Raw genomic sequence first — 27,294 nt, 5'->3', positions numbered from 1 at the left:
GAGACTGAAAGCGCCTCTTCATGCTTTCTGACCTGACCCAGTAAGTCAAACACTGTTTTATTTAGATACCAAACACCCAGAAGTCATTCCAGCCACGGCACCATCGATCTCATGATCAACTCTGTGTTTTTTCTTACAGTCATTAAAGCCCTACTGCTCCCCTCAGGGACACACCACCCTCTTGTACTTTGCTTTTTGCACACGACCAAAATCAGACTCTCTGAATTACTCATGAGGAGAAAGAAGAAGGAACTAAAGACGGCATTGTGTGCGTTTCGGTCTCAATAGAGCTCCTGTGCACTTTTACTCGTGTTGTTTCATTTCATTTGGTGGAGTTGTGTTTGTGTTTCTTCAAAGAAATGTCTCAAAAAAGGAGATTGTGCGTGTGCGTGCGTGTGTGTGTGTATGTGTGAGTGTGTGTGTGGTAGAAATGAGATAACAAGGGAAGAAAGTGAAGCTGGGTTCATCTAAAGCCACTTAAGGAGTTAACTAGTTTCTGTGAGCCGTGAGGGTTCGTACAGAGGTGAATTTGCAGGGGCTCATGGGTAATCGGAGCGAGCTGAGGCTTTGTTTACATCATTATGAAGCATGAGTTGCATGTGTGACAGTTGTCTTTGGTTTAATACTAAATACTGCGACACATTAAATGCAACTCGCACGTAAAAACCTCTTCTGTATCTCAGTAACAACAGGTTTCTGAATCTACTTCAAAAACCACTGGATGCTTTCTCAGATGCTCACAGAACAAAGCCACTTTTACAGTATCTGCACCATCAATCCAGCGTTTTCATCTTCTGCAGGTATGATCTCAGCCACCTGAAAATCTAAAATATTGATCCATGTCCACTACGGGTCAGTTCAGCAAAAATTACAAAGGCAAACAAGCCCATTTTCTCACCCACTTCAGCTGCTATTGAGTCAGAACCATAGATTTTGGTTTCATGTGTGGAGGCTCTGAGATACCTGCCTCTGCTTCTAAAAGCAGCAAAAAACTGCTCCCAGATGTATCTCTGTAATTTGCTGAACAAATATGAGATGTGGGCAGCGACTTAGAGGTCTGGCAGCAGGTTACCTCAACAGTGAGAGAATACAGTTTTTGTACTTTCTCACTGTAGTGAAATGCGTCCACGTATCCAGTCAACATGTGCTCCACATTTACTGTGAAAGTTTCACTGTGAGCCACTTCCTATATTTCTGTTAATGTGATGGAGCGTCACTGAGGCCGGTACGAAGCTGAAACGCATTGTCCCCACAGAGGAAAGTTAACTGAGACTCTTTCCTAATTCATACGACCGGATCTGGAATCACAGAGTGAGGAGGAGAGGCGGATAAAAGGGAGGGAGAGGGAATGTTTGTCGGCACTCTGACATTTCTGCTGCCAGGCTAAAAGTAGTTCAGCTCAACACAGCAGCAGAAGCGTGACAAGCAGAGCTAACTGTGCCACATACAACCTAACCTGAGCTTTGTGCTGCATTCTTGTCATTCTTACAATCTCTTACCTTTATCCTAACACTGAATACTATACTCTTTCTATACAGACTATTTCACAACTAGAGACTTTTCTGTCACTACTGTCAAACAACAATAAACCAGCAGTGATCATTGAGGTTTATGAGCTGTCAGTAGTTCAAATGAGCATTTGTTCAGCCCTTTCTGTTACTATTCTTATAGCCAGCTTTACTTACATCCCGTTTTTTTTACACTGGTGACAATAGCATATTTAAAGCTTGAAATGCTTTGTTATTACTGACAATACGTACCTTTATTTTAAGATTGAAATAGATAAAAGCAGGTTTCTTATTTGTAGCTGGCAAAGTAAAATTCTTGCCAGCGTTGTGTCTAAATTTCTTTTATCCCTTTGAGTTGTGTTTGGGGCTGCACAGTGGCGTGGTGGGTAGTACTTTCGTCTTGCAGCTGGAAGATCACCGGTTCGTGTCCCGGCCTTCCCGGGATCTTTCTGCATGGAATTTGTATGTTGTGCATGCGTGGGTTTTCTCCGGGTACTCTGGCTTCCTCCCACAATCCAAAAACATGATGGATGGAGTTGTGTTTGACATAGCATCGCTTTCTGGAGTTAGTTAGAAAGGCATGTTATCATTTTTTTAAAAAAATCTGCAAAATTAGCACCATTTATTATCGTCACAAACAGTAAAAACAGAAAGAATTGTTCGATTTCCACCTCTTTTATATTCATTAAAAAAAAATGTATATTCTACATTTGTCCTTTAAAAATTCAACAAAAGTAACAGACTAAATTCTGCAATCCTAGGCTCCGTGGCCAATAATGAGTGACTCAGCTGTGACCAACAGTCACATAACAGAACTTCAGGGACTTCTCTGCTGAACTGCAGGCTGTGTTTAAAATATGTATAGTATGTAGAATCTGCATTTCTTCTCAGTATTGGAATCACCTGTGGGCACTTGGTAAAATGCTGCACATGCTGATTTTAGTTTATTTTTTAAAACATCATTATTTCGAATATGAATGAAGGATTACAGAAATTCTCTATTTTTTCTTTATTCAGGGACTGATGATGTTTAAGGACTGATGATGTTTGTTAAACTGGACAGAACACATTTCTGAGCTCTCTCACTTCTAGTCATGGTTTTGTTGTTTCCACAGAGGTGCAGAATTTTATATTGCTGTTTAAAAAATGAGCCCACAGTGAATAAAAATGCAACATTAGCAAAAAAAACAACAACAATTGCTTACAGTTCAGGGGAAATGTTACAAGAGAAAGGGGCTTTTCTCATGTGGACTAACTTATCTATTGGTAAATGCAACTCTGTGTTCTCTTAGCATCATCTCTTGATCCCCTGCTGTGTTCCAGCCACCAGGTTGAGTTCCATCGCACAGGACATTAGAAAAATCACACATCTCCTGCTTCACTCTGAGCCTTTCCAAGACATAACTCAAAGTTGTTTTTGTGTAGAAAAGATTTGCAAACACACCACTAATGATGAAACTAATGATTTAGAAAGAAAATAGGCCAGTGGTAGCAAATTTGCATTCGGCACCACCAAGAATGAAACGCTTGAATATTCAGGACAAAACACAGGGAATAATTTCCATCTCTAATCCAAAGAGCTAATTAGAACAGAAAATACAAGCGATCCATATTCTGCAACCTTCAGCTGCGTCTATGAATAAACACACTGTGCCTGCTGGCCAAAATTCTACATGAATCTCTATGCGCTGATTGGCTGGTTTGCTGCAGAGAGTCATCTGGCAGCGTAGCTCCTGGCTGAGTGGTTCAAAGGGAACGTCACGTTACCATCAGCGAATATCAGTCAGAACTGGGTCAGCGGCGGCATTAACATACATTACACACCAAATGATGCAATATCTGGGAGTATCCTTGTCCTCACTGTCCACTAACATCCACAGAGCTGCTGCACAGCACTGTGAGCCTGTATGGACCTTAAATAAATATGTTTATAAATGTATTTATAGCCTGGTGTTAGTGTGAACAGTGCAATTAAACTGCTTTTGGGAACAGTTTGAGAGATAAAACATGGCACAGCACTTGTAAAGCTCCGATTGTCAGTGTGTGTCTCGAGGAGAGTATTTGTGAATTTCACACTAAGGAGAACCTGTGAAATTGGTTCAAAATGAGTGTAATCGACCATTTTGCCACTGTTGTGTACGTGTGTTTCAGTGGGAGGGAGGTGAGCAGCTTTATCACAATAAGAAGGACAGTTCTGAGAAATGCATTTATTTGCTTTGTGCCAAGAGCAACGTGAGAAAATCAGTACAAGCGACTAATTAGCTTAGCTTAGCTTAGCATAAAGACTGTGGGAAAGCTAATTAAGCTTGGTCAATATAACAAAATATGCCTACGAGAGCCTGTTCAGCTCATTTATTTGCACAATATACCTTTTTTTATTTGTTTAAAGTGGGCCTTGATAGAAAGAACATAGATATATTTCCGTTTTTCTTCAAGTTGAGGGCGATTTAGCCATAAAAATATAATAAGTTAACAACACCAAGTGCTGAATGGATAAATATAGCATCATTTTCACAGTCAGTCCTGGTCAGATAATCGTTTTAATGTGGCTACATGAATAAACAACCTCCAGTCCACCAAACAATCTGATGGCATTTTCCCATTTTTCTTCCACTCATGAATAATCGTCATTCAGGGCCTCATGTAATCCTCCAGCTCCTCACTTTCCCAGTATCCAGCTGACCACAGGTTATGATTACAGCTGGTTTTAGAATAACAAATACTCACACAAAGCACACGCTGCAAAGATTTTCTTGTGGCACATCATGCTGGGTTAAAAACATCTGCCTGTTACACAAGAACGCCCACATGACAGAGGGCACACCTCCTCGCAGCTTTCTAAAAAGGGCAAAAGTTAAAAAATCGATAGACAAACTCTGCAGAGAGCTGCTCCTGCAGGAAGGGGAAGTGAAGACGAAATGAAGCATGACACTGACTAATTATTCTAATCACTGCATGTGTTACTAGTGATACAATTCCCACTATAGTCCCAAATATCTGCTTTTATTCCAAAGACAAACACAGAAAAATAAATTAATATCCTGTGATATTTTTTTTAGCATCTGTGTCAGAGCATCAGAGCGTACTCAAGCATGAAGCAGACAACCCCACCTACACAGCTGAGGAGATCCCTCTGGGCCCCCCTTCAGGCATCACTTTTACCCTTTCCTCAACCAAAAAGTCACAAACCAACCGGTCTGACCAATCCTGGAGCAGCCGTCTCGGCCCTGCTGCCAACCTGTAAACCCACGCCTGCTCCCGGCACTTCACAGCTGACTCTTGGCAACCCTACCGTCCTCGTAGAAGACATCCTCCGCTTCCTCACGCATCATCTCATCCAGGTCATCCTCTGCAATGTCGGTCATAGCCATCACTATTCCTCCTCCTCCTCTTCTTCTTCTTCTTCTTCTCTCCCTCGGCTGCCTAATCAGAGCCTCAGATAGGGTGACTGGGCTGTAAAATTGAATCAACGCCGGCTCGGCCTCTTCGCTTCAGGCGACAGTCCGATCACCGGGAGGCTCCTCACACGAGCAGAGAGAGGACAAGGACTGAGCCGAGCTTCAGCTCTCTGCACGAGAATGTGTGTGTGAGTGAGTGCCAGGTGAAATGTGTGTGTGTGTGTGTGTGTGTGTGTGTGTGTGTGTGGGTGAGAGAGAGAGGACTCCCAGCAACCTTCACTAAGTTTCAGCAACAGTGCCGATTTCGTAACATCCTGTGAAAAGCTGAAGTGAGAGTGTGCTGTTTGGAGAGCACTTGTATGAGTAAGTGTGCGCATGTGTGTGTGTGAGAGTGTTACAGTACGGGGAGGGTCAGTAGTATGTACATGTGTGTCTCCGTGTGTGTGTGTGTGTGTGTGTGTGTGTGTACAGTACGGCTCTCTACAATGAGTCAGCTCGAGCGCCTGGTGGTTAACAGGAATAATTAGATTCTGCATTTTGAGCCAGCAAGGACATGCAAAGATGGTGTGAAAATGAGTGTGTGTGTGTGTGTGTGTGTGTGTGTGTGTGTGTGTGTGTGTGTGTGTGTGTGTGTGTGTGTGTGTGTGTGTGAGAGGTGAAACTGGCTCTGCTTGTCATTTCGTCACAGCTCACAAGGAATCATGGGACCACACTGATTGCTCCCTCTATTTTTTCATTTGGCCCACTTTGAGGGGGCCTTGGCAGCGCCGACAACGTCTGGTGTCATCTGCTGTGGCTGAAAGCCTCCACGGAGCGGCTCATGCAGCGAATAAACACACTCACCTGCTCTGAAAAAGACAGATTTAGACTCTGACACAGTGGGAGTAGCTCTCATGTAATCATAGTTTTTTACATGTGAGACTGAAGCTTAAAACTACATCTGAGTTACAGATTTAAAATCCGTGTTTCTGAAGCATAAATACGAGCCAAACTTTGATCAGCACCGCAGGCTGTTTGACATCACTTTTTGCTCTTTTTAAATGGATTTCCAGAAACCTCAAAGACTCCTCCAACTATTCAGTTTTGCTGCACAGCTTTTTTTCAAGTCTTCTCTTTTGTAACAAAAACAGCCACAAGTAATGAATTTCCATATAGATACACCATCAAGCATCATTTCATTTTTTCACTGCATATTAATACTTCAGCTGCCATCTTTTAAAATGGTCTTTATAGTGCAGAAGATAGAATATTTTTCATTCCACCTGAATGAGCGACATTCTGATGAATGTTGCTGAATGACCTGCAAGCTTTAAAAGTCTGGCTTGACAACAAAAATATTTGTTTGGCTCCAGGATTTGAATGTTCACATCAAGGTCTCAAATAGAAGAAGACTAAATGCCCTCTCAGATAGAACCTGCAACATCACCGCCGAGCTCCGAAACCCATCATTATCCAATGTGTTGTGTTACGTAATGACGGTTTGGGGCTGCACATATGCCAATAGAGACCAGGCATCCAGTACAGTTGATGTTTATGTCTGACTGCTTCATCAGAATAATGTGCCTTAAACTGTGACCAACAATGGATTTGAAATGAATCAATCAGGATGTGCTTGAAGTGCAGATTTTCAGCTTTAATTTAAGGGTATTTACATCCAAATCAGGGGAACGGTGTAGGAATTACAACAGATTTTATATGTGCCCTCCATCTTTTCAGTGGACCAAAAGTAATTGGACAAACTGACATACTCATAAATCAAATCGTCACTTTTAATATTTGGTTGCAAATCCTTCCCAGTCAATGACAGCCTGAAGTCTGGAACCCATAGACGTCACCAGACGCTGGGTTTGGTCCCTGGTGATGCTCTGCCAGGCCTCTACTGCTGCTATCTTCACTTCCTGCTTGTTATTGTTGGCATTATTTTATCTGTTTTCATGATGGGCAAAAAAAGATAACGATATTGACTGATATTACATGTTTATGCCAATATCGGCCGATAATATTGGTGGGTCGATATTATCGGACATCCCTAGTTAAAATCGGTTCAAGAGTTGTTGAGATACATAATCTGGATGAAAGACATGGAACAAGCAACAGACAGATGTTGGTTTCCATGTAGTCACGTCAACAACATAGTGGAAAATCATCTTGACTGTGCAGATGACAGTACAGTATAATATGTTTTTTCCAGATTGATAAAATAGTGATATATCTTGTCAAACAACATGCCAGGTAGTTTGGTTTGTATTTACCCTAGAGAAAAAATTTAACTGGACTGTAAAGGAGAGTACAAGCTGGTAATAAATGTTAATGCTAGTGTTGCTCTAAATATGCTGCATGTATCGAGAACTGTTAAATTGTCTTTGAAGCATTTTTGGTCAAACACAAAAAGCAGCTTATGAACACATCCGACTGCACATTTTCCAGCCTGTCGTCCACAGGGTACCACCACTTCATGGGTCCAGCTTTTTAAAGATTTGTTCCATCCCCAGGAGGCCCCTTACCAGTCCCTCTCAAGCATTTCGTGTCCGGTCCCAAATTACTGGCAACATGCAGCCTTGTCTCTTTCTGACCTTTAATTTGTTCTTCGATGGAAAAGTTTAAAAAGCAGCCAGATACAGAATTTTCTTCCTCTTTCTCACACTGTGCTTCCATCTGTCTTCATAGTGCAGTTTCTCTGACTCACCCCATTTAGACAAACCAATTTCCAACAAAAATAGAAACTAGGCCTCAAGTCAGTTCATTATCACTCTTCCTTCAGACTTCCTCTCCCCTGCCGCCGCCTCCCTTTAAGGCCAAAGCTCAAGGGAAAGAACCTGGAGACGAACTCATTTTCACAGGGGTTGGTCCACTCAATTAAGATGCATCACAACCACTGACAGATGGGACTCTGGACACATGTGAAGAGCATGTGCATGGCAAAACAATTCCGCAAATTCCTTCTTGTATAATGGTGAATATGACTATTTTTAACCCGCTCCTTTGAACATCGTGTACTGTATTAACCACATTATATCAAATTCATAGCTACTCTTGGATCATATGTTATTTTGAAGTTCCTCAAAGCTGAACCACGGGAAGATCCTCCTCTCAGGTTTAGAAGAAATGCTCCATGACACACTGCTGTTTCTACATATGAACAACAATTAAAACATTAAGCCTTGATTATATTTACTTAAGGATGCAAGCAAAGAACTATAAACCCTGCAGACATGTAGTGGTTGGTATTATACGTCTTTCTAGCCTGTTTGGAGAACTCATACATGTATCAGCATCTGCGTATTCTGTGCAAACACAGTACATATTATTGCCTTCGTAGTGTTGTCAACATACAGGCACAAATAGACTGAATGTGTGCAGAAGGGTTGGTAATAATAAAATATGTCACTGTATTTATGCATGTGAAAACTATAACACTAGTCAGAATACTGAATATGTAGTTACTGTTACGATTCGACCTCTAGGGTCAGTTGGGTGTAACAAAAAGCCGCTCCGACTAAGAGTTTAGCTGCACATATATACCCATGTGTGGTGATTGCTGGGGTCTTGTGGAAGGAGTTGTGGTGGTGGACCAATCCGACGAGCCGGGAGGAGTGAAGGACCAGGGCTGGGAGGAGGTCTGGAAATCCTCTCTCCACAAGCCATCCAGACCCAGAGGCTGTACAAAGTCCATTCCCAAACACAAGGCCACCAGAGGCCGTAACAAACAACAAATATACTGCACGTGTGTGGAATCCACTGCTTTAAGTGGACTACAAAGTTGTAACAACAACTTCCTGTCTGTGGTGTCCATAGCTGTCTCTGTGCATCCACAAGGGAGTGTGATCCAGGCTTTAATGTATGCATCAATATATGTGTGTTATGTGGTTTAAAGATAGAGTAGGCAGTCCCCCCCCCCTTTAAAGCAAGAATTAAACACTAACCTTTTTAAAAAAAAATTGTAATTAAAGTGTGTTAGAGATAGAACTTGACTTCTGCTTCTCCTCTTGGTTGTGTTTAGACTTTAGAACATCTACAAAATCATGGACCTTTTCTCCTAAAACAGGAGAAATAGTATAAAAAAGCAACAGAGTAAACAGAGAACTCAAGACATGGTGGGATAATGGGTTAGATGGAGGACTTCCACCTTGCAGAACAGGGTTTGAATCCAAAATAAAGCCACACATGAATGCTGACCTTTAGCTTGACTGATTTTGCATGATTGCAGTGGTTGCTCATTTGGTGGGAGGGGTTTAGAGCACAGAGGCTAGTTCTGGTGTTTTTCTTTTTGCCTTTTCTATAGTTCTGCCTACTTCAACTTTAAAGCTGGAGTTAAAGCTGGAAGAGTGTCATGTCTAACAGCAGGTGGCAGGGACTCACAGAGGAGCCAGTCAAGACTAGAAATGCCAATAATGTGTCTGAAAAACAAGAGTACCAGTTATTGTGACTACACTTGGGACACCAGGAGAAATGGGGAAGATGTTTTACAAGTGCAAAAATGTATAAAAGAAACAATCATGTTTGCAGTGACAGACATCCACCCTGGAGAGCTGATGCCAACTGTATACTAGATTTGGTACAAGAGTCCTGTCACATGAGAGAATCAAGCACCAGAATCAAGCAAATTATAGCTTAAATGATGTGTTTATTAATCTATACGCTGACTAACAGAAAACTAGTCTATAATAGTCCTACATTTTATTCATTTATTGTGCAAAAATGGGGAAAAAAATCCTAGCTTCAGGTTCTCAAATGAGAAATCTGGACACTTTGTCTGTTTCATATCACAAAATGACACTCAGGATAAGAATGTTTTTCTCTGTTTTGTGGACATTTTGAACTGCTCAGGGCTCTGGAAATCCTTCGACGGAGTTTTTGTTTGAACTGTTCACTCTGTCACTGATTTATTTTAAAGAGTCAGAAGCTGAAAAAGTTCCAAACATGAGCTGAGCTGATTCTGTAAATGGAGGCTGATAGCAGGAACAGGATTTGAGCTTGAGTAATGTGTTAAACGTCACTGCAACACAGAGTCTACTGGTCACTTTCTTGATTATTGATTCATCTTTTGTCTACAAAATATCACAAAAATGTGAAAAAATGTTGACATTGTTGAATATTATGGGATTTGAAGATGTGAATTTCTCATAATTTCAAATGTGCATTCTTACAATTTGCCTACACTTTTCTGGCTGATAGAATAATCAAATAAAAACATACTAAATATAAATCAATAATTAATTGCAGACCTAATACCAACACAGAGGCAGTACACAGGGAGGATCTGCTGGGCTGTGATTCACACAGAAAACAGGGCTGGACAAGAAACACCCTGCTGACTGCATGGAAAAAAACTGAGATTTGACTTATCCAAAATGAGAAAATGCAGAAAACACTATATGCATCTCAAGAATCAGTGAAGGAAGAACAGAGACGCAATTCAGACAATCATACAGCGACAAACTTCCTCATCAGAGTGAAATGGCAGCAACAGGAAAGTACAGAAAGGCCTGATATAAACTCTACAGCAGAACAATCTAGACGTGAAACTATTCCCACAAATTATTGCATCTAACATTGCTCCAAAGGATCCATTGTATCTGAATGCTCATATTGTCTTTTTGCAAACACTAAAGTTAAACTTGATAGCCACAGCAGTATCAGATCGAAGGATAGAAAGCTGTAATTATTGTTCGCCAACCGGTCTGATGGTTCACAGCTAACAGCAGTGACATTTTGCCTTTGTGCTCGGCTGCCAGAAACACCATGCAGCGAAGGAGAGTCACTGGTCATACAGGCAAGTAAACAGAAAACACACTCATATACAGAACACTGACGCATGCAAAGCAAATCCCACTGTCTTATGCAGATTCATCCCACTGCCATCTGTCCACCGCTATATTCATCACATGTTCTGGTGACTGTATCATGATTTATGTGCAAATATTTACTTTTTTTAAGCTTAAGCCTTGAATTACATTATTCACAGTAACAAAAAAAAAACGGTCCTTGCAGGTGTGAGACAATCTGAACACACAGTTTAGTGACTTTGTGTTGTTCAGCAGCAGCTTGTGACCATGAGCTGCTTCACAGGCTGGAAAAACGGGGTCACGTTGGGGCTGCGTTTGCCCTGCTGCATTTCAATGACTGGGTACATTGTTGTCAGCACCAGAGAAAACCTCCTGCTTCGGGAAATGCAAACGCACGCCGCTGGGATGCACAATGCAACGCAAACAGACACTCGCACGTCCATGTAATAATACTCAACACTTGCACACAATAACACCAAAACACAGTGCAGACAAATGGGCAATCGCACACACACACACACATTTGTTTCTCTGGCTTTGCAAAGAGTAGCACAATCAGACCCGCTCGGTACAATGGTGTTGTTTGAATGGGGTCAAACAATGGAGCTCTTTGGCATCTGAATCGAGCCAGATGATGAGTATCCCAGGAGGCTGAACAGGCGGCTTCAGCCTCCCACACAGTCGCTCTTCTGGCCCTGAAAATATGCATCAGCACACTGTGGCCTAAAATATCAGTTATTAGCATGGACGCAGTGACTCATTAGCATCCCGGCTAATTCAGCAGTGCTAGCTAATTTGAAAGCATGTAGCTTCCTGCAGGGACTAGAGAAGGTAATTAACATCGGACAGCAGCGCTCCTGCATTAAGAACGTATGCATTTAGTAGGGCTGACATCATGTATTGTTGATGTTGATGTTTATGTTGTTTATCTTCCTGTTATATATATATCAGTTGACTTTCAGGTCATGACTTGTTTTTGGGCCTGAATTCATGACATGCACAAAAATTGCCAACTCTCACAGCAGGAAGTGTCTTATTTATGCTTAATTTTCTTCATTCCGGGACACTGAGTTCATGTCCTCGTGTTCTCTGAAACTGCTGTTTTTAGTTTGGGGTGTAGCAATTCTTATTTTTAGATTATGACTTTAACCTTGACTAGTTTCAGACCAATAGAAAAGTTCAAAATGAAAAAGACTGAGTGTTTTTCCTCAATTACAGCTAATTAAAATTAATTAGAGCTGTAATACTGTTGGCAAAACAGTTCCCAAACTTCATTTTTAAGATGACAGATTTCCAAACAGTGATTTTCAAGCCAATGCAGAATACTTGCTTATTTGATCATAGCATGAGCATTTCTATAGGCAAGGAAACCATAAAAATTAGAAGTTGACCAAAGGCAGGAAAACACACCCTACACACAGGATATTGTTGCTACACAACAAGCCAATTCATAAAATGCTGTGGAAATCAGATTTCCGAGTAAAGCGAACTTGAGTAAGTTTGTGCTGCAACAGCATGTCACCCCAGGCCCGGACTGATCACAGATACCAAATACATGTAGAGTCAGTAGAGTCAGGAGGAAGGAAGGCAGATGGGAAAACTACTCTAAAAAGTTTTTGATGTCAGCCTGACTTCCTCTGCTCCACCGTGACAGAAAGGTATTCGTCTGAGGTGATGAGAAAGAGGCGAGGGCAGAAATATAACCTCCTTTTTTGGAAGTCTCCTCATGGGTCAACTCGCCTTTGATAATTCCCACAGACTAATGTGAGCGAGAGTCAGGAAGGATGAAGAGCAGAAGGAGAAAAAAAAGGACAGATTAGACGTCTTCTCCTTTTCTACGATTCCTGTTCTGTTCTCTCCACCCAAGCCGCTGCCTTTTTTCTCTCGCTCTAAGAAGAATGACAAAATGGGATGATTGTGAAGGGGTGGCTGGTTACCCTGGTAACAATAATGAGGGCATTGCGTGGCAAATCCAATTTGCCATGGCGCTCTCTGACTCATTCGAGGTGCACATGTGTGAGTTAGTGTGTGCGCTACACATTACGGCTTCACGCGACTCGTGGATGACGACCATAATGTACCAAACTGGAGACCACTTTCCAAATACTCGTGCATGTGGACACACGCAGGCCGACACGTTTCCCTTAGCTCCCCTGCAACGTCTTTGCAATCAGAATGGCCTCAAACTGCAGAGCTGATCTGGGCTTAACAAGTGACAGCACAAGAGAGTCAGTCATGATCCCACTAAAGACGCAAGCAGGTAAAACCTTGATCATCTACATCTAAGACTGGCTATAATGAATGAAACTAAGAGCTTCTGCATGAAACATAATGCAATCAGTGCAAACTGCTGATGGAAATACCACATGAATACCTGTAATCACGAGTATTTAACCAGAAAAAGCAGCCTGCACAAACAAGAAAGCATCAGAATGCATGAACTTGCAAATGAGCCCCGAATTTTAAGCTATTTTGGTTAAAAATTCACAGTTTTTCAGCAGCATCCACTCACATTAGTCATCCAAACCAAGTTCCACCTGGATGAACCTGCAACCTGTGATTGTTCAAAGCAATAGCAAGTGCAGTGAGGTGAAACAAAACAAGCTACAGTTGTGGTAACAAAACACAAAAGTAACTTTGCAAGAGAACAGCTAGAAGATACCTACTGTAAGCAAATCGGTATCTTTTCATCCTTATGTGGTTGTATGTCCTGACCCTGCGGTACATGATGCTAAAGGATAATCCAATCCGATGCCTCTTAAACTGTGTGAAGCCCCCTTTTGAGTTGTCACCAATTTTTATTTTTGTGCTCTCTCCCAGTCTCTCCCTGCCGCTATTGTATTTTGTCTTTCTTTGTTTCACAATCGGATCCTTTTCTCTCGCTCATTGACTCTTTGCCTCTCTGTCTGTTCCAGAGTGCACAGAGGGCATCAGACAATGACCGCATTACAGCCACTGCATGCCAGCTGTGCAGGCTGGCACCGCTGAGACGCCAGTGCCCATGTTGTGGCCTGCTGCTGCCGGCTCCACCTGGAGGGAAGAGATAACAGGCAGCTGAGCCACTCAAGCAGATGAATCAGCAGACCACTGCTCTGTCTGTTCATTTGTCTTTGAGAACCTCAGTATTTTACACAGATGTGCAATGTAAGCATGATCTGCAGGAGGAGCTCATGAAAACAGCCGAATATGTTAAGTGTTGTTAGTTGTGGATCAGGAATTCTTAGGATGGATTTGTTTCAGGAAGTTTTATTGACCGATGTCTCGTGGAACAGCGATTGTCCGACCTTGTCTGTCAAGCTTTTGATTTCTCCACATGGTGAAGCGAAACTTGAGGCTTTCCAAAACCAAGAACCAAAACTGCATAGAATGGATCAAACTTGAGCTGCCAATGTCACCATGTCTCAGCCAGTAGCTTTTTATCTCCAGCTGTAACTGAGCGTTTATCCAAGGCCAAGAAGCTTTTTATTGACTCCACTAGTTTGTCACACATTCATTGTGTGTCACTAAATGGGCGCTATTGGAGTTGTACGCTCGTGTTAGCAGCTCTGTCCTGCTCTCTTCATCTTGCATTCCAGTAACTGCCCAGATAGCAAAATGTGCCAAACACATTAGTCCTCATCTTGAAATCCTTTTGTACTCTAATTCTAACAATAAAACCATACAGTTTGAAAATATGTTTACATAAACTTTATGTTAGACTGACCAGATATCCTCCCCAGCCGGATCTATACCCAGAATGTTTCTGTTTTAATCTTAGCCAAGTGGAGTGGAGAGGAAGGAGAGGAAGAACACTGGATAGGGAGGAGAGTGAAGGAGATAGACGAGTACAGACAATCATAGGACTGCTGGTGGTACACAACCAGTGAATGCTAAAGAAAACAATAAGCATGCTCCTAGTATGTACCTTGTCCAGTCCTGGAGATCGACCTCTCGTGACCTCCACATGAAGACTGCTGCCTGACAGAGTTTGATGTTTTGTTCTCTGCACCAGGATGAGGTCCATCGAGAAAATGGCTAAAGCTAATTATCAGCGGTCACAAAAAAATTGACAACAGAACTTTGTCACTTGGGATCATAAGTCATGTCAGTTACTGCTTGCACATGTTGCACACAAACTCCAAACACATGCCGTTGATCAGTCTTTGTATATTGATTGTCAAATTGGAAATCTCTCTGGTTTTCATTTCAGAAATCTGGTCACTTCAAAGTAGTGGATATATAAGCAGTCTAGATCATGACACCATGTATGTTGCCAGCAAGTAAATGTCTAGAACCACTTTTACCTTTTCATTTACATCACATCACTTTCTGTGTTAGCAGACTTCTGTTTAATAAGCCACATCCTCAAGCAACCCAATAAATATTGCTCAGTCCAGTGCTATACTTGACAAGGAGCTATTTTTCTAATGGGGATGTTCAGAAATCAGATGAGGAAGGTTGCAGCAGGGTGGGGCAACAGGGTGGCAAGAACTCTGAAAACCACAGTTTCCTCTCCCACGCCGCCCAGCACATCACCGTGTCCTCCAGTTTACATTACAGCCAACACCTGCTCCCAACATAACGGGGAAGTAGACTTTCAACATGAGAAAAATAAAGTCAACTGAAACTCTAAATGTGCCACAGTTATGAGCTGCACTGTTTGAGCTGTAAAACTATCCCTGTGGTCAGCAGGTACACACAAACTCTAACATCTTGACTTAATAAACGTCAGCTGGCAGCGGGAGAATATATTTATAGATTTAAGGAAACTATCAGGTGGACAGAAGAAGAAGGGAGGATATCACAACAGAGTTTCTGAGAACAGGGTGGAGACGTAGAAGGAAGGTTGGGCAATAGTGTGTAAAATAACATCAAGTGCCTATTGCAGCTGTATCTCTGAGGGTATGACAAAATGAACACACCAGCCATGAAGGGTGTCACAGTGAGGAAATGGGTGGAGGCTTTACTCCGAGTCCGAGCCTGACAGAACTAGTCACTGGTTTACACATGGAGGCTTCCTGCGCCGATGGTCAGTAGGAGCAACGCTGGAAACTGTAGTGACAGCTCATCATCACACAAGAGGGCGTCCAGAAAACCAACTAAACATCTCTGTATGAACACAAGTGTGTTTTCAGAGTGTCTGGCCTTGAATCAAATCGCTTCAGAATGATGACATCTGTCTTGACAACACATCTGTCCTTCACCCTGGAGTATGAAAGCAGACAGTTACACCAACCATACATGACCTACATACAAAACTACATTTTTGTCAAGTAGAAATTTGGTCCTGACATTGGATTTTGGTTATTTTTAAGCTGCTGCTATTTGTATCATGCATTAAAGATGCATCACACTTAGATAAAGGAACCCATTGTATGCTGATGATGGTATGTTGTGTCAACAATAAACCTGATCATTTGGAACTGTTTGTGTGTATATATATATATATATATATATATATATATATATATATATATATATATATATATATATATATATATATATATATATATATATATAAACATAGTAAAGATTTTAAGCATACAGTATATTTTCAACACTGAAGATAAATATAAATGCAGCATGCAAATGCTCTTCTCTATCGACTTAGAGAAAAAGTTAAAAAACTAACTAGTGTCTATAAAAGCTCCCCTTAAAATGCAACTTTATTCAACTGACATGATGCCTCAGATGTCAAAAGTGAGACAAGAATGGGCTGTTGGCTGCTGGATGCTGACACTAGGATGTCCACGACTCCACCATTTGTCATCTAAGAAATCACAGACAGCTCTGGATGGACAACATGACCCCGTCCTCAAAATGTCCACTAACTTCTCCAAGTCTTTCAGGAGGAGTATGACTGCATTCCACAAGCAACATCAGCAACCTCATTAACTGTAGATATGTGATAATATGTGATGCAAATTGTGGACACACTACTTGTTTCTTGTCTGTGACCGTACTCTCTACCTGCCCATTTCATTACCAACATAGTGCACAATTGTTTCAGGACGACAACCGTTCCGTTGTAGAGATGCTGTGTGTTCTAATTAAAAATACTTATTCCAGTATGTTAAAAAGAATGGATAGAATTTCATAAAATAGTGCATGCAGTGTTTTTATTTTTGTTCAATAAATTTAACGGGGCACCTTATAAATTTAGTTATGCATCAATAACTCTGAGAAAGTGCAAGAGAAAGACTATAAAAGGGTAGAAAACAGAACTGAGGAGCTTAAATATCTTGACTTTTTGTCCAATATATGGGTCAAGCTAAAAAAAAAAAACAAAAACCACTGGATCCCACATTTCTCAGGAGCTTGCTTTTGTTAAACCTTCCCTGATAAAACCACAATAGTGCCATCATGCTATTTTTCTGTTCTGTTCAATCCTAATATGAAATCACTCGTCTAGAACTATATTTAAAAGTGAAGAAAAACTCCAAATGACAAGCAACTTGACCTATATGAATGTGTGTCTGATTTAAAAACTGTATCTTGATCAAATATTTTAAAACTACAGATTAAATAGCAGGTTTCAAGTTTCAAATACCAAGTAAACAAAACCAGTCTGATCAAACATACAATGCCAGTTCTTTGTAGAGTTTTTGCGACTCATTGCTGTGAACACAGCTCGGTTTGTATTCCACAAGTATTGAGATCTGAATCTCAGCCTTATTGGTCCCAATGAATGCATTTAAATTGTGTTAAAGGAAATTGATTTTAGCTGCAAGAGGCGGACAGAGACTCTCCCACAGCAACACAAGGTCGAATCAAGGCCTTCTTTCCGGTTCATCAGCATTTGAATGTTTCTTCTCATCGGTGAAGCCAGCATGGGTTTAAGTTAGGCCAACATCTCGCCCTCTAGCAGACAAGAACACACACACTCACACTCACACACAATTATGTTGGTCTGGCATCCTTCTGAGGGGAATGGACACTCAATAAAGCCACATCCTGGCCACCATGAAAACCCAGGAGTTCCACTGAGAAGCACAAAGAGGGAACTGGCAGTCCAGTCCAAACCCAGTGACATGGGAACCATGAGCTCATGAGCTAGAGCTGCTCAGAGGATGCCAGCTCTTCCCAGTTTGGCCTTGAGATGCTTCAGCTGGCAAAAAGTTTGAGTAGTCCGCCTTATGCTCTTCAGAACTTCTTATTATTCATGTCTCAGTGAACAGACTGAAATAATGAGATGGTGGGAGGCTGTTTGCTGCATGTGTAGTGTGTTTAGTCTTTGATGGCGACATCTCAGACCGAAACTAAGTGACGGATCAAGTTCTTTTAGGTAACATCCAACTTTTAACGTGGACGGCACTGTTAATTACTCTACTTTCATATTTGTGCTTCAACAAAAGTATATCGTCTTGATGCAGTTGGATGTTAAAATAAAACGAAAAAAAGAAAAAGTCAGAAGTGACTGTGTTGTGTTTTCAGCCATAAGCTTGTTTTCAAGGTCTGTTTCTTCCAAACATGGCACCTTATGAGTCATCATGAACAAAGCTTATAGAACACAGAGAACAGAAAACAAGGTCTGCCTGAATTTTCCTTCAGTTTGCTCTTTCCATTATACAGAGAGGTCAGAGGTCAGGCTCAGCACCAGGGGTTGTCCAGTTGCTCTATGGCGACCCAGCAGAGTGAGCTAATGCAGCTCCATCCTGAGCTCTGCAAAAAATTCAGTGTTTCCACCTGCCTATTTTTGAAATGTTGAAAGTTTGAAAAGAGAAAAGTCTGAAGAGGAAAAGTTGTTATGCCTTGTATAGCAGTAATGTAACTTACTATCACTTACAGCTAAATTGTGCTACCAAAAGAGGCCAAAGTGGGTTTAAAGAGTTTGATCACCCAAATTAAAAAGGTGCAACATCAGTCACACTACTGTTTTTGGAGTTCTCAACACAACAAATAGGCTTTTCTTACAACAATGCAATCACTGTTTCATAGTTTACATTTGTACATATGTTTCTGCTACATTTTAAGCTATATATTTGCTCATTTCTTACTGTATGTTGTGTGATTTTATGAATGCACTGAAAGGATTGTTGCTTAATTTCGCTGTACACGCTGCAACGACAATAAAAAAGAATTATATGCTTCTATTCTATGATTTTGGAAATCACAAATATCTCAAAATATGGCCAAAAAATGATCTGCATGACTAAAACCTCAAGAGACAAACAGTAAAAAAAAAAAAAAAGGTGTTTTGCAATCATTACAGTTCTTTTTTTTTTAAACTGTATTTATTTCTGACAGAATCTAAAATAATTGCTTGTTATTGCACAACTCTGTCATTGCATGTCTGAGTTTATGAGCATCAGAATCAACAACTTGAATATATATATGAGACTACAAGAACTACATATAGTGTTTTACAGTAAACTAGTACATGTGTGTGTGTGTGTGTGTGTGTGTGTGTGTGTGTTGCTGCACATGAAACACAGATAGCATTTTATTTTGTTCTCTGCTTCTCTCCTTGTCTTCCCGTCCTTTCATTAGTCTTTCTCTTTGTGTTCATAAGCAGCCCACGCAGCAGCCCTGCTTGTTGACTTTATTGTGTGAAATTATAGAGAAAGGGCCAACATGATTCCACTCACATGCACCCTGAAAGCCTGCAAAATGAATTCTGTTCAGGGCAAAGACAGAGAGAGAGAGAGAGAGAGAAATGTACAGATAAGAAGAAAAAAAAATAAGCACGTGGCAGTAAAAGTGACAGAATTGAGAGGAAATCAGAGCAAAGAAAATCTGAGTGACAGAGGCAGAGAATCATTTGCAGCTACAGCTGGAAAATGAGCTGAGGCAATATGTAATCTCCTCTGATGTAGTTTTACATCCCAACGCTGCCTCCTGCATCAGTAGCAGCAGAGGCTACAGTGGTGAGGAGGCGGGTTGCTATGGAGTGGGAAGACTTTCAGAGAGTGAGCACCATTATAAATCTGGTTGGAGAGAAGGGGGATAATGAAGATCTTGGACGGGGGGCGAGAAACGGGGAAGAGAGGGAGGTCGTGGGGCATGAGGATGATAAGGGAGGAGAGGGGAGCAGCGAGGGGAGATGAGGTAGAAAGAAAGCAATAAAGTAAATGCAAAGAGGGCAGAGGTGAAGGACAGAGAGGGGCAGAAGCGGAGGCGGCAGCAGCAGAATGAAAGAGAAAGAAAAGTGTGTGAGTCAAACAGGTCACAGCAGCAGAAGAACACAATCTGGTTAAGTGGTTTATTTTAATCACCTCCATTATGGCTCCAGCGCCATTTAAAGCAAAACGTGACAGCCTGACAGATAACCATCGAGAGGCAGGTGCTTGCCTGTCGTTTGTGCTTCCCATCAGAAGAAAGCTGGGTTTTATTCCAGCTTTTGCAACAATAAAATCAGTCAGACGATTATTTTGAAGCACTTTGCCCTCAGCATGGTTCCAGAAAAAGGGAAGAATAAAATGCAGATCTTCAGAGGAGGAAGAGAGCTGCTGCTTTCATCATGTTAACACACACTACAGTGTTGTCAAGGGGAGAAGAAGTGCAATCACGGTGTTGCTTCACTTTCCTCTGAGCTCAGCTGAGGAACATGTGGACTGTATGTTTGTGGTGATCCCTCTGCAGGAAGGACAGCAAAGCAATCTGCGTTTGTATTAGCTGACTGTGGAGGCCCCCTACTGGTGATTACTGGAAACACAAAGCAACAATGGTGACGTTTAAATCAATAATTTGCATAAAATGTGCATAGAGCTTTGGATACATGCTTTTTAAATGCCATTTATCTCTATTTGTTAAGGTCCAGATTAAGTCATTGTGCATTGCAGGGATGAACTGCAGACCAAGCAGTACATGGGATAAAGGTGTAAATTGCATCAAAAAAATGTTTAAAAGCACTGATATACTTAATACAACAAACCTGTTAAAGCAATGCGTTATCTGCAAATTCATAATTTATCCCTTACAGTGCAGGATTATGAGAAAAGCCTTTCAAATCTCACTCAGGCTTTGTGATGGAGACACAGAGACTTATTGTATATTAAATTAAAGTGTTTTTTTTAAATACAAATTTTGACCCTACAGTTGTGGATCTTGTACTGATTGAGCTTAAGACTGATATTCAGGTGGGCTTAAGGGGTTAAACTACCACTGAACACAGACAACTGAGAAAAATGTCACAGAAAGTCCTTTGATTCACAAAATAGTGTGCATATATGTCCTGATAATTACCTCTGCTCAGGGACTAAATATGTAAATTAGTCAGTGGCTAAATCCGCAACAATTCCTGTCTTATCTTAATGTTTTCATCTACGGTCCTTGACAAACAAATAAAAGCATGAATATGAACATACATCTCATTCTCCAGTGGATAATCACCACCATAGTACACATGATGCTGCAGGCAAAAACAAAGGAGGCGTGGGCTCTTAAAGTGAGTCACCTCTGGAAAATCATGCTTGCAGATATGAATAACTTACTAAATTTAAGTGAGATGGTTGCCAAGGTTACTGTCACTTCAAACATGTGGGAGATGGAATGTATTTAATAAAACATGTTGAGGAAGTCAACAGAGGAATGTGCGCTAAAAAAAAAAAAAAAGTTCCAGAGAAAATGCCCTGCAAACACACATTCAAGTGGAATCAATATGTACCATGAGACACTGGACTTCCACTGATCATTGGGGGAAGAAGCTGGCTCGACCACCATGACAACAAGATATGGAAGAATAAAAACAACCTGAAACTCCGTGTCTGTGCAGTGCATCATCAGTATTACTAGTTAGTTTATCCACACGCTGCCAAGGTTTTGTGAACAACCTTCATGTTGTGCATTAGGAGAGAGTAAACCACCCTGAGGAACATTATTGCTTCCATTTAGCTGCTGGAAGAAACACTGGAACTATTACCATGAACAGGATGACCGATTAACTGTCTGCTCCTGTTTTAGCCTTAATTTGACAGCCAAAAATCTGACTAAAGCCTTCAGCGTGTGTATTTTCATTCACAGTTTGACGATAATATATCTGTGATGTCGTCTGCTTGCCATGACGGTTCATATCACAGTGTAAGTGTTTGTGTCTCTGCGAAGAAGTGCTTCACAAACACAAAAAGCAGTTACACATACAAGGCTGGTACTCTGTGGTGAGCTCTGGTAAAACTCTGGAGGCTACATCCTCTGACTAATAAATACTGAGCTAATCAGCTGTGGACAAAGCAACTCAGAGACTTCTCTCGAGGAAATGATCAATAACCTTCAACCTCAGTGCTTTCTCTTTAAAGTGCAGCTTTAAAAGCAATGCAGAGACTACAGAGGTTGGATGGGAGCATGCTTTGTAGAAAACTGAAGCAACAAGAAGAAAAAAAAAAAGACTTTTCAGGACATTTTTGGATAAAGTAGCTGGCTGTTAAATGATTAATTGTTTAGGTGGCTTTTGAGCACCACATGTTGCTGCTAGAAGTGCAATTCACAGCAAAAAACAAACTTATTAGTTGAATATGATCTCCACATATTGCAAATAATGGAGGGTCAAAAATGAATAACTAGGTACAAATATGAATTGAAAATGATAAGTAATGTCACTAAGTCATTTTTAGATTTGATTTTCACTGCCCACATATGAAATAAGACAGAAATGTGACTCAGGATAGTGGCCAGTCAAACTTTATGTGCAAATGTTGCCACGCATTTGTTTTAATTTGATAATGCAGGGAAAAAAAATGCTTCTAATTCACCACGAAGTTCAGCAATGACAGCCTGCTTTGTCGTTTTTATCTATAGTCGTGTTTGATCATTACTCCTGGTGAGAATCGAGGAAACACCCTGAAACCCAGAGGTGAGTACAGCAGTTTATTCCAGAACATCTTTGTTCACTGCTTTTTACTTTTCACCTCATTTTTTTAAACATAATTTCCAGACAAATTAAAACGTTTTCTTACTAGTAATTATTGTTTGCTTCAATCCTACACTTATGTGTCACCAGTGAACCACTGGCTAAATTCAACAACTATTCAAACTAACTGAATTCTTACACAGGATCTGATGTCTTAAAAACATCTGCATTTCGATTTCAGATAATTTTGCTGTCATAGCCACTCAGTCGATCAACATCCCCCCTGCGGATATGAAAACAGCAACTCAATAATGCTGAGTACACAAACACAAACAGCTCCATCATACACTAATGCACACCCTCTCTAGACAAGCAACTAAGCACAAAGCTTTTTATTGATCCCCAGTGAAAATGACATGCTTAAGTGCAGAAAAACATGCTGAGAAACTATTTTCCTCCATGGATGTCCTCACATATTAGCAAACACTTCAGCAAAACACAGGATTTGTAGTGAAGGATTTCAGCTTTAATTCAAGGTGTTGAACAATATATTTCATTAACTATTTAGGAATTAAAGCCATTCTTAGACAGCTCCTTTATTTCCAGAGGCTCAAAAGTAACTGAACAATTAAATGTTGAATTTGCATTGAAGGTGTTAATAAGAGCTTCCAATATGTGGTCCAAAGAGGCATCAGTGCAAGTAAAGGAGGTCATCGAGACCAGGAGCACCAAAAGGTTTGGAAAACCATGGAAGACAACTAAAGAGGATGATCACAGAGGAGGAAAAACTCTTTCACAACATTGAGACAACTCTTGAGGAGATAGGCACATCATTGTTGAAGTCTATAATCCAGAGCTGTCTTCATGAAAGGAAATAGAGAGGGTTTATCTCAAGGTGTAAACTACTGTTAACAAACAAGAATAGAAAGGTAAGATTAGGCTTTGCAAGAAAAAGCCTGCTCAGTTCTGGAACAAGATTATTTGGTCAGAGGAAATCAACATAAACAAGAATGACTGGAGGAGAAGTGTTTTGTAATGGGTATATATGACTGTCATTAGAACTGAATCACTGATACTTCGTGATAATGTGAACACTGCTAGAAGCAGCAGGATGAATTCTGAAATGTACAAAGAAATACTTTATGCTTAGATTCAGTCAAATCCTGCAGAATGACAGACATTTACTTATTCATATAATAACCGAAAAACAAAGTACAAAGGCAACCAAAGAGCTTCTTAAGACTAACAAAATGAGACGGTTATCTGACCTAAACCCGCATGAGCAGCTTTTTTACTTTCTGAAGACAAACTAAGGGCAGAAAGTCCCACAAAACAAGCAGCAACTAAAAGCCAGTAAAGCAAGAATTATGGTTCCACACTTCAGTCAGTCAGTCACTGCTACAGATTTGCATCAAACTATCCAAAAATAAATAATCCTTATATTTATACTTATGTTAGTTTGTCCAGGTTATGTAAAAAATGGTGGTGATTCCTACAGATTAAGGCAATGTTCTTGTTACAACCCTTTGTTTAAAGTTTACACCTCAATCACCGCTTCCAGCTGCCCATTTCCACCAATCTACTGTGGATCGCCTTTACTATACTTGATATGTTCATTTACAAACAGTTTGAATTTTACTACCAGCTATATATGTAGTATATTTAATGCCAGAGCCGTACACTATAACAGTAACCATATGAATCAGTTTCAATGTTGGCTTCTGTTTTATATGCATCATCTAGCTTATCATGCATGTTTCCCAATGTGTGCTACGTGTCCTTGTCCCCCACCACCTCTACCTCTTCTGTCCATCTCAACCCACTGGCCAGCGGTAAATGGGTCCCACCATGTGAGTCGGGTTCTGCTCAAGGTTTCTTCCGTTAAAAGGGAGTTTTTTCTTGGCATTGTTGCTTTAGGGCTGCTCTGGGAGTCAGGCATATGGGTTCTGTAAAGCGTCTTGAGACAATTTGACCTGTAATTGGCGCCATATAAATAAAATTGAATTGAATTGAATCACATCTTCATGGCTTCATTTCGATTCCATTGCAGTGGTGAACAGATTAAATTACAACAGTTGTGTCACTGTTCAAATACTTATGGACTCAACTGAATCTTTTCAGATCAGAAAACACTCAAACAACTGTACAGTCAGTGTCGACTCAGTTTCAGTTGAATAGCACTTATAATTGACCATACTGGTGTAAGCTTCAGACATGTCCACCCATCTTTATTAATAACAATGTCAAATGGGACAGAAAAGTGGACAGAGTTCTCAGGACATTGTATAAATAAACTCCTCTAGACCCACTTGGCACAGACACACTGTTACATGTGTAATCCATTCCATCCATTTCATTCCTACAATCTGATCCTAAACAATTGACACAGGTGCTATTTCAATTAAACATTCACCGTTAACTCTAATCCAGTAGAGTGTCAGCTGAAAATCAGCTGTTGGATTTTTGTAAGAAAACATTAGCAGGTGATGCATGAAAACTCCTTAATAATTCTTGTGTCAGTAATCGGCAAAAACCTTCTTGATAAAACGTCACTAACTGGTTGTGCTTTTAATTTTTGGTTTACTGATGAGTTCAGGTTTCTCATTCAGGAAGTGATGCCATTAACGTGCATGAATCTGCTTACAGGCTGGTGCGTAAATATTCACCATGACTGAGGCTTTTCCAGGACAACGCATTGCTCAGCATCAACGATCTAATCTGACACTAAAATCCACCATGGGGGATGTAAGTGGAGAGAGAACGACTCACCGAGTTACATGACTAATTTAAACCACAGAACTTGGAGAACTGTTCAATATATTTACATTTAAAAGCATCAGTGGTAATAGCAGATAAATGAGGCTGTAATTCACAACATGAAGCACATGATGCTTTCCTCAGAGCAGCAGCAGCAGCTCACTCTCTCTGACACTCACTTCACTTGACAAGACAGAGCTGGCTTCACTGGGAGCTTCTCAGGTTTACAGCAGCACTTAGACAATTAAAAACAGCCCCAGAAAGGAGACACTTGAGGGAAAAAGCCAAAATAATACAAACCAAGATCACAATGTTTGACAGTTCTTCTCATATACCTGAGAAATGTGAAATTAAACTTCTCCTCATTCACCCCACATATGCAGCACTTACGGTTGAACTCCCTGCGGCAGACATGAGGCCTCCAGGGTCGGTTACGTATCCAGTTCAGGCGTCGAGGCAGCTCCATGATGCCAAGCCGGTGCCAGTGGGTATCAGCCACTCACCCATCAAAGAACAGCACTCTGCCTCTTCTGCCCATCCCCAGGACAGATGCTCCCTCCAGGGCATCAGCAGTGCCAGGAACCACCTTAGCAGCCTGGAGCTTTTTTATTTTTTAAATAAATTTCGTTTTAGCAGCAGCCCTTCCTCCACTCTGTGGGAGAGAGCAGGTACAGTAAGCTGTTGTGGTGCTCGGCTACATTTCCCCTCCACTGCTTTATCTTTTATGCATGAGCCAGTGGAACCCAACTCCCTCGGTTCTGGGGAGGAACACAGTCGGGCCTCTCCCCAGGAAAGAGTGCCTATCGACGGGCGGCATCTGAAGCGCAGAGTGCACACCCCCGATGAAACGTGACGCCTCTGCAGCGAGCCTCCGGGGAGGTGAGGCGGTCGACAGGAGGTGGAGCTTGGACAGCTACCTGAGGAGGCTGGAAGGTAGACAGTCAGAGATGCCAAGACTGCTTCTGGTGCATGCAGGAGATCATAAAAGCATCGTAAAGTAATGAACGCAAAAAAGGAGCAGAAACCAGAAAGTCTAGTATCTACTGTCCACCTGGAATCTCATTACTATGAATGACTCGGAACACTAACGCTTCTTCAGGTGAGAAGAAAATAAAGTTTAAATTAAGGCATTTAACTGTACCCATTTATTACTTAGATTAGGAGAATTCATTTTTGTCTTACAAGTTTTCTGAAAACTTCACTAAAGATATGCAAAACAAATATTGTCTCATTAAATATGCATCAATTTGAGGTCCAACAGACAAAATGCAATGAAATAATGTGGAGTTTTTAAGTGCAAATGTAATATTTTCAAAAACAAATTCAAGAGCTACCTTTTTAGTCTAGCTTACTTTTATATATTTTAGTTGCATGTTTTATTTATGCAGTTTATTTTATGTCTTTTACCCTCATCGGTTTTCAGGAAGTTGTGTCATGCAATTATAAGAAAAACTTGAAAGATTGAAACAAATAAATTTCAATTATATAAATAATAAAGAGTAGTTAAATAAGAGATCCAACTTTTTCTATCAAAGGCTAAAAGAGTTATTTTTATTTTGATAAATTTGCAAATTATCTTCATTACCTGACTCATGAGCTAACCCATCTGATTCTACTTGAAACAGATGAGGCCATATTCCATCACAACAATCAAAAACCAAAGAACATTCAGTCTGCTGTGATATAAAATGCAAAAAACCAACATATCCTCAGGTTACCAAATCTGACACAAAAATGCTAAAAGGAGAGGAAGAGGGGAAAGAAAGCCGAGTTACTGGAAGTAAAAGCACCAAAATCTACTGAAACGGAAAGCAGAAGGTCTGTCTGCAGAGCCTATTAAACTGGACATCAGAGAAGCCAAAGGGCCTTCAAGTTTGCCCCAAGGCAGCAGATGTTGCTTCAAGGTGGCTGCAAGATCAGAAGAGCAGAGCCAAGGGTGGAAAAGCACAACCTGAACAGAAGATGGAGCTCAATCAGCCTGTCTGGGTCACTGTGGTGACGGTATCTGATGATGAAACACTTGAAACGCCTGTTGACTGCAGGAGAGAAGACCCACGATGTTGTGGGTCAAAAGTGGGTTA

At 40.9% G+C, this 27,294-nt stretch overlaps 1 protein-coding gene across 3 annotated transcripts in view; it reads right to left on the bottom strand.

Moving 5' to 3' along the window:
• Positions 1-25,760, bottom strand: part of ripor2 (RHO family interacting cell polarization regulator 2) — a 95,923-nt gene extending 70,163 nt beyond the window's left edge. The window contains exon 1 of one of the 3 annotated variants that reach the window (XM_055018033.1): positions 25,604-25,760. In XM_055018033.1, the coding sequence (XP_054874008.1) occupies positions 25,604-25,679 (76 nt within the window). In that variant the 5' untranslated portion in view covers positions 25,680-25,760. Of the gene's footprint in view, positions 1-4,800; positions 5,122-13,358; positions 13,435-25,603 lie in introns of those variants that run through there. The other 2 variants (XM_055018034.1, XM_055018032.1) reach the window with 2 other exon arrangements.
• Positions 25,761-27,294: the final 1,534 nt, after the last annotated feature.

Source organism: Amphiprion ocellaris, chromosome 15 (genome assembly GCF_022539595.1).
Source record: "Amphiprion ocellaris isolate individual 3 ecotype Okinawa chromosome 15, ASM2253959v1, whole genome shotgun sequence".
In the NCBI taxonomy this organism is placed as follows: domain Eukaryota; kingdom Metazoa; phylum Chordata; class Actinopteri; family Pomacentridae; genus Amphiprion; species Amphiprion ocellaris.
The sequence above is the reverse complement of the archived record's forward strand: the minus strand, read 5'-3'. Positions and strand labels throughout refer to the sequence as shown.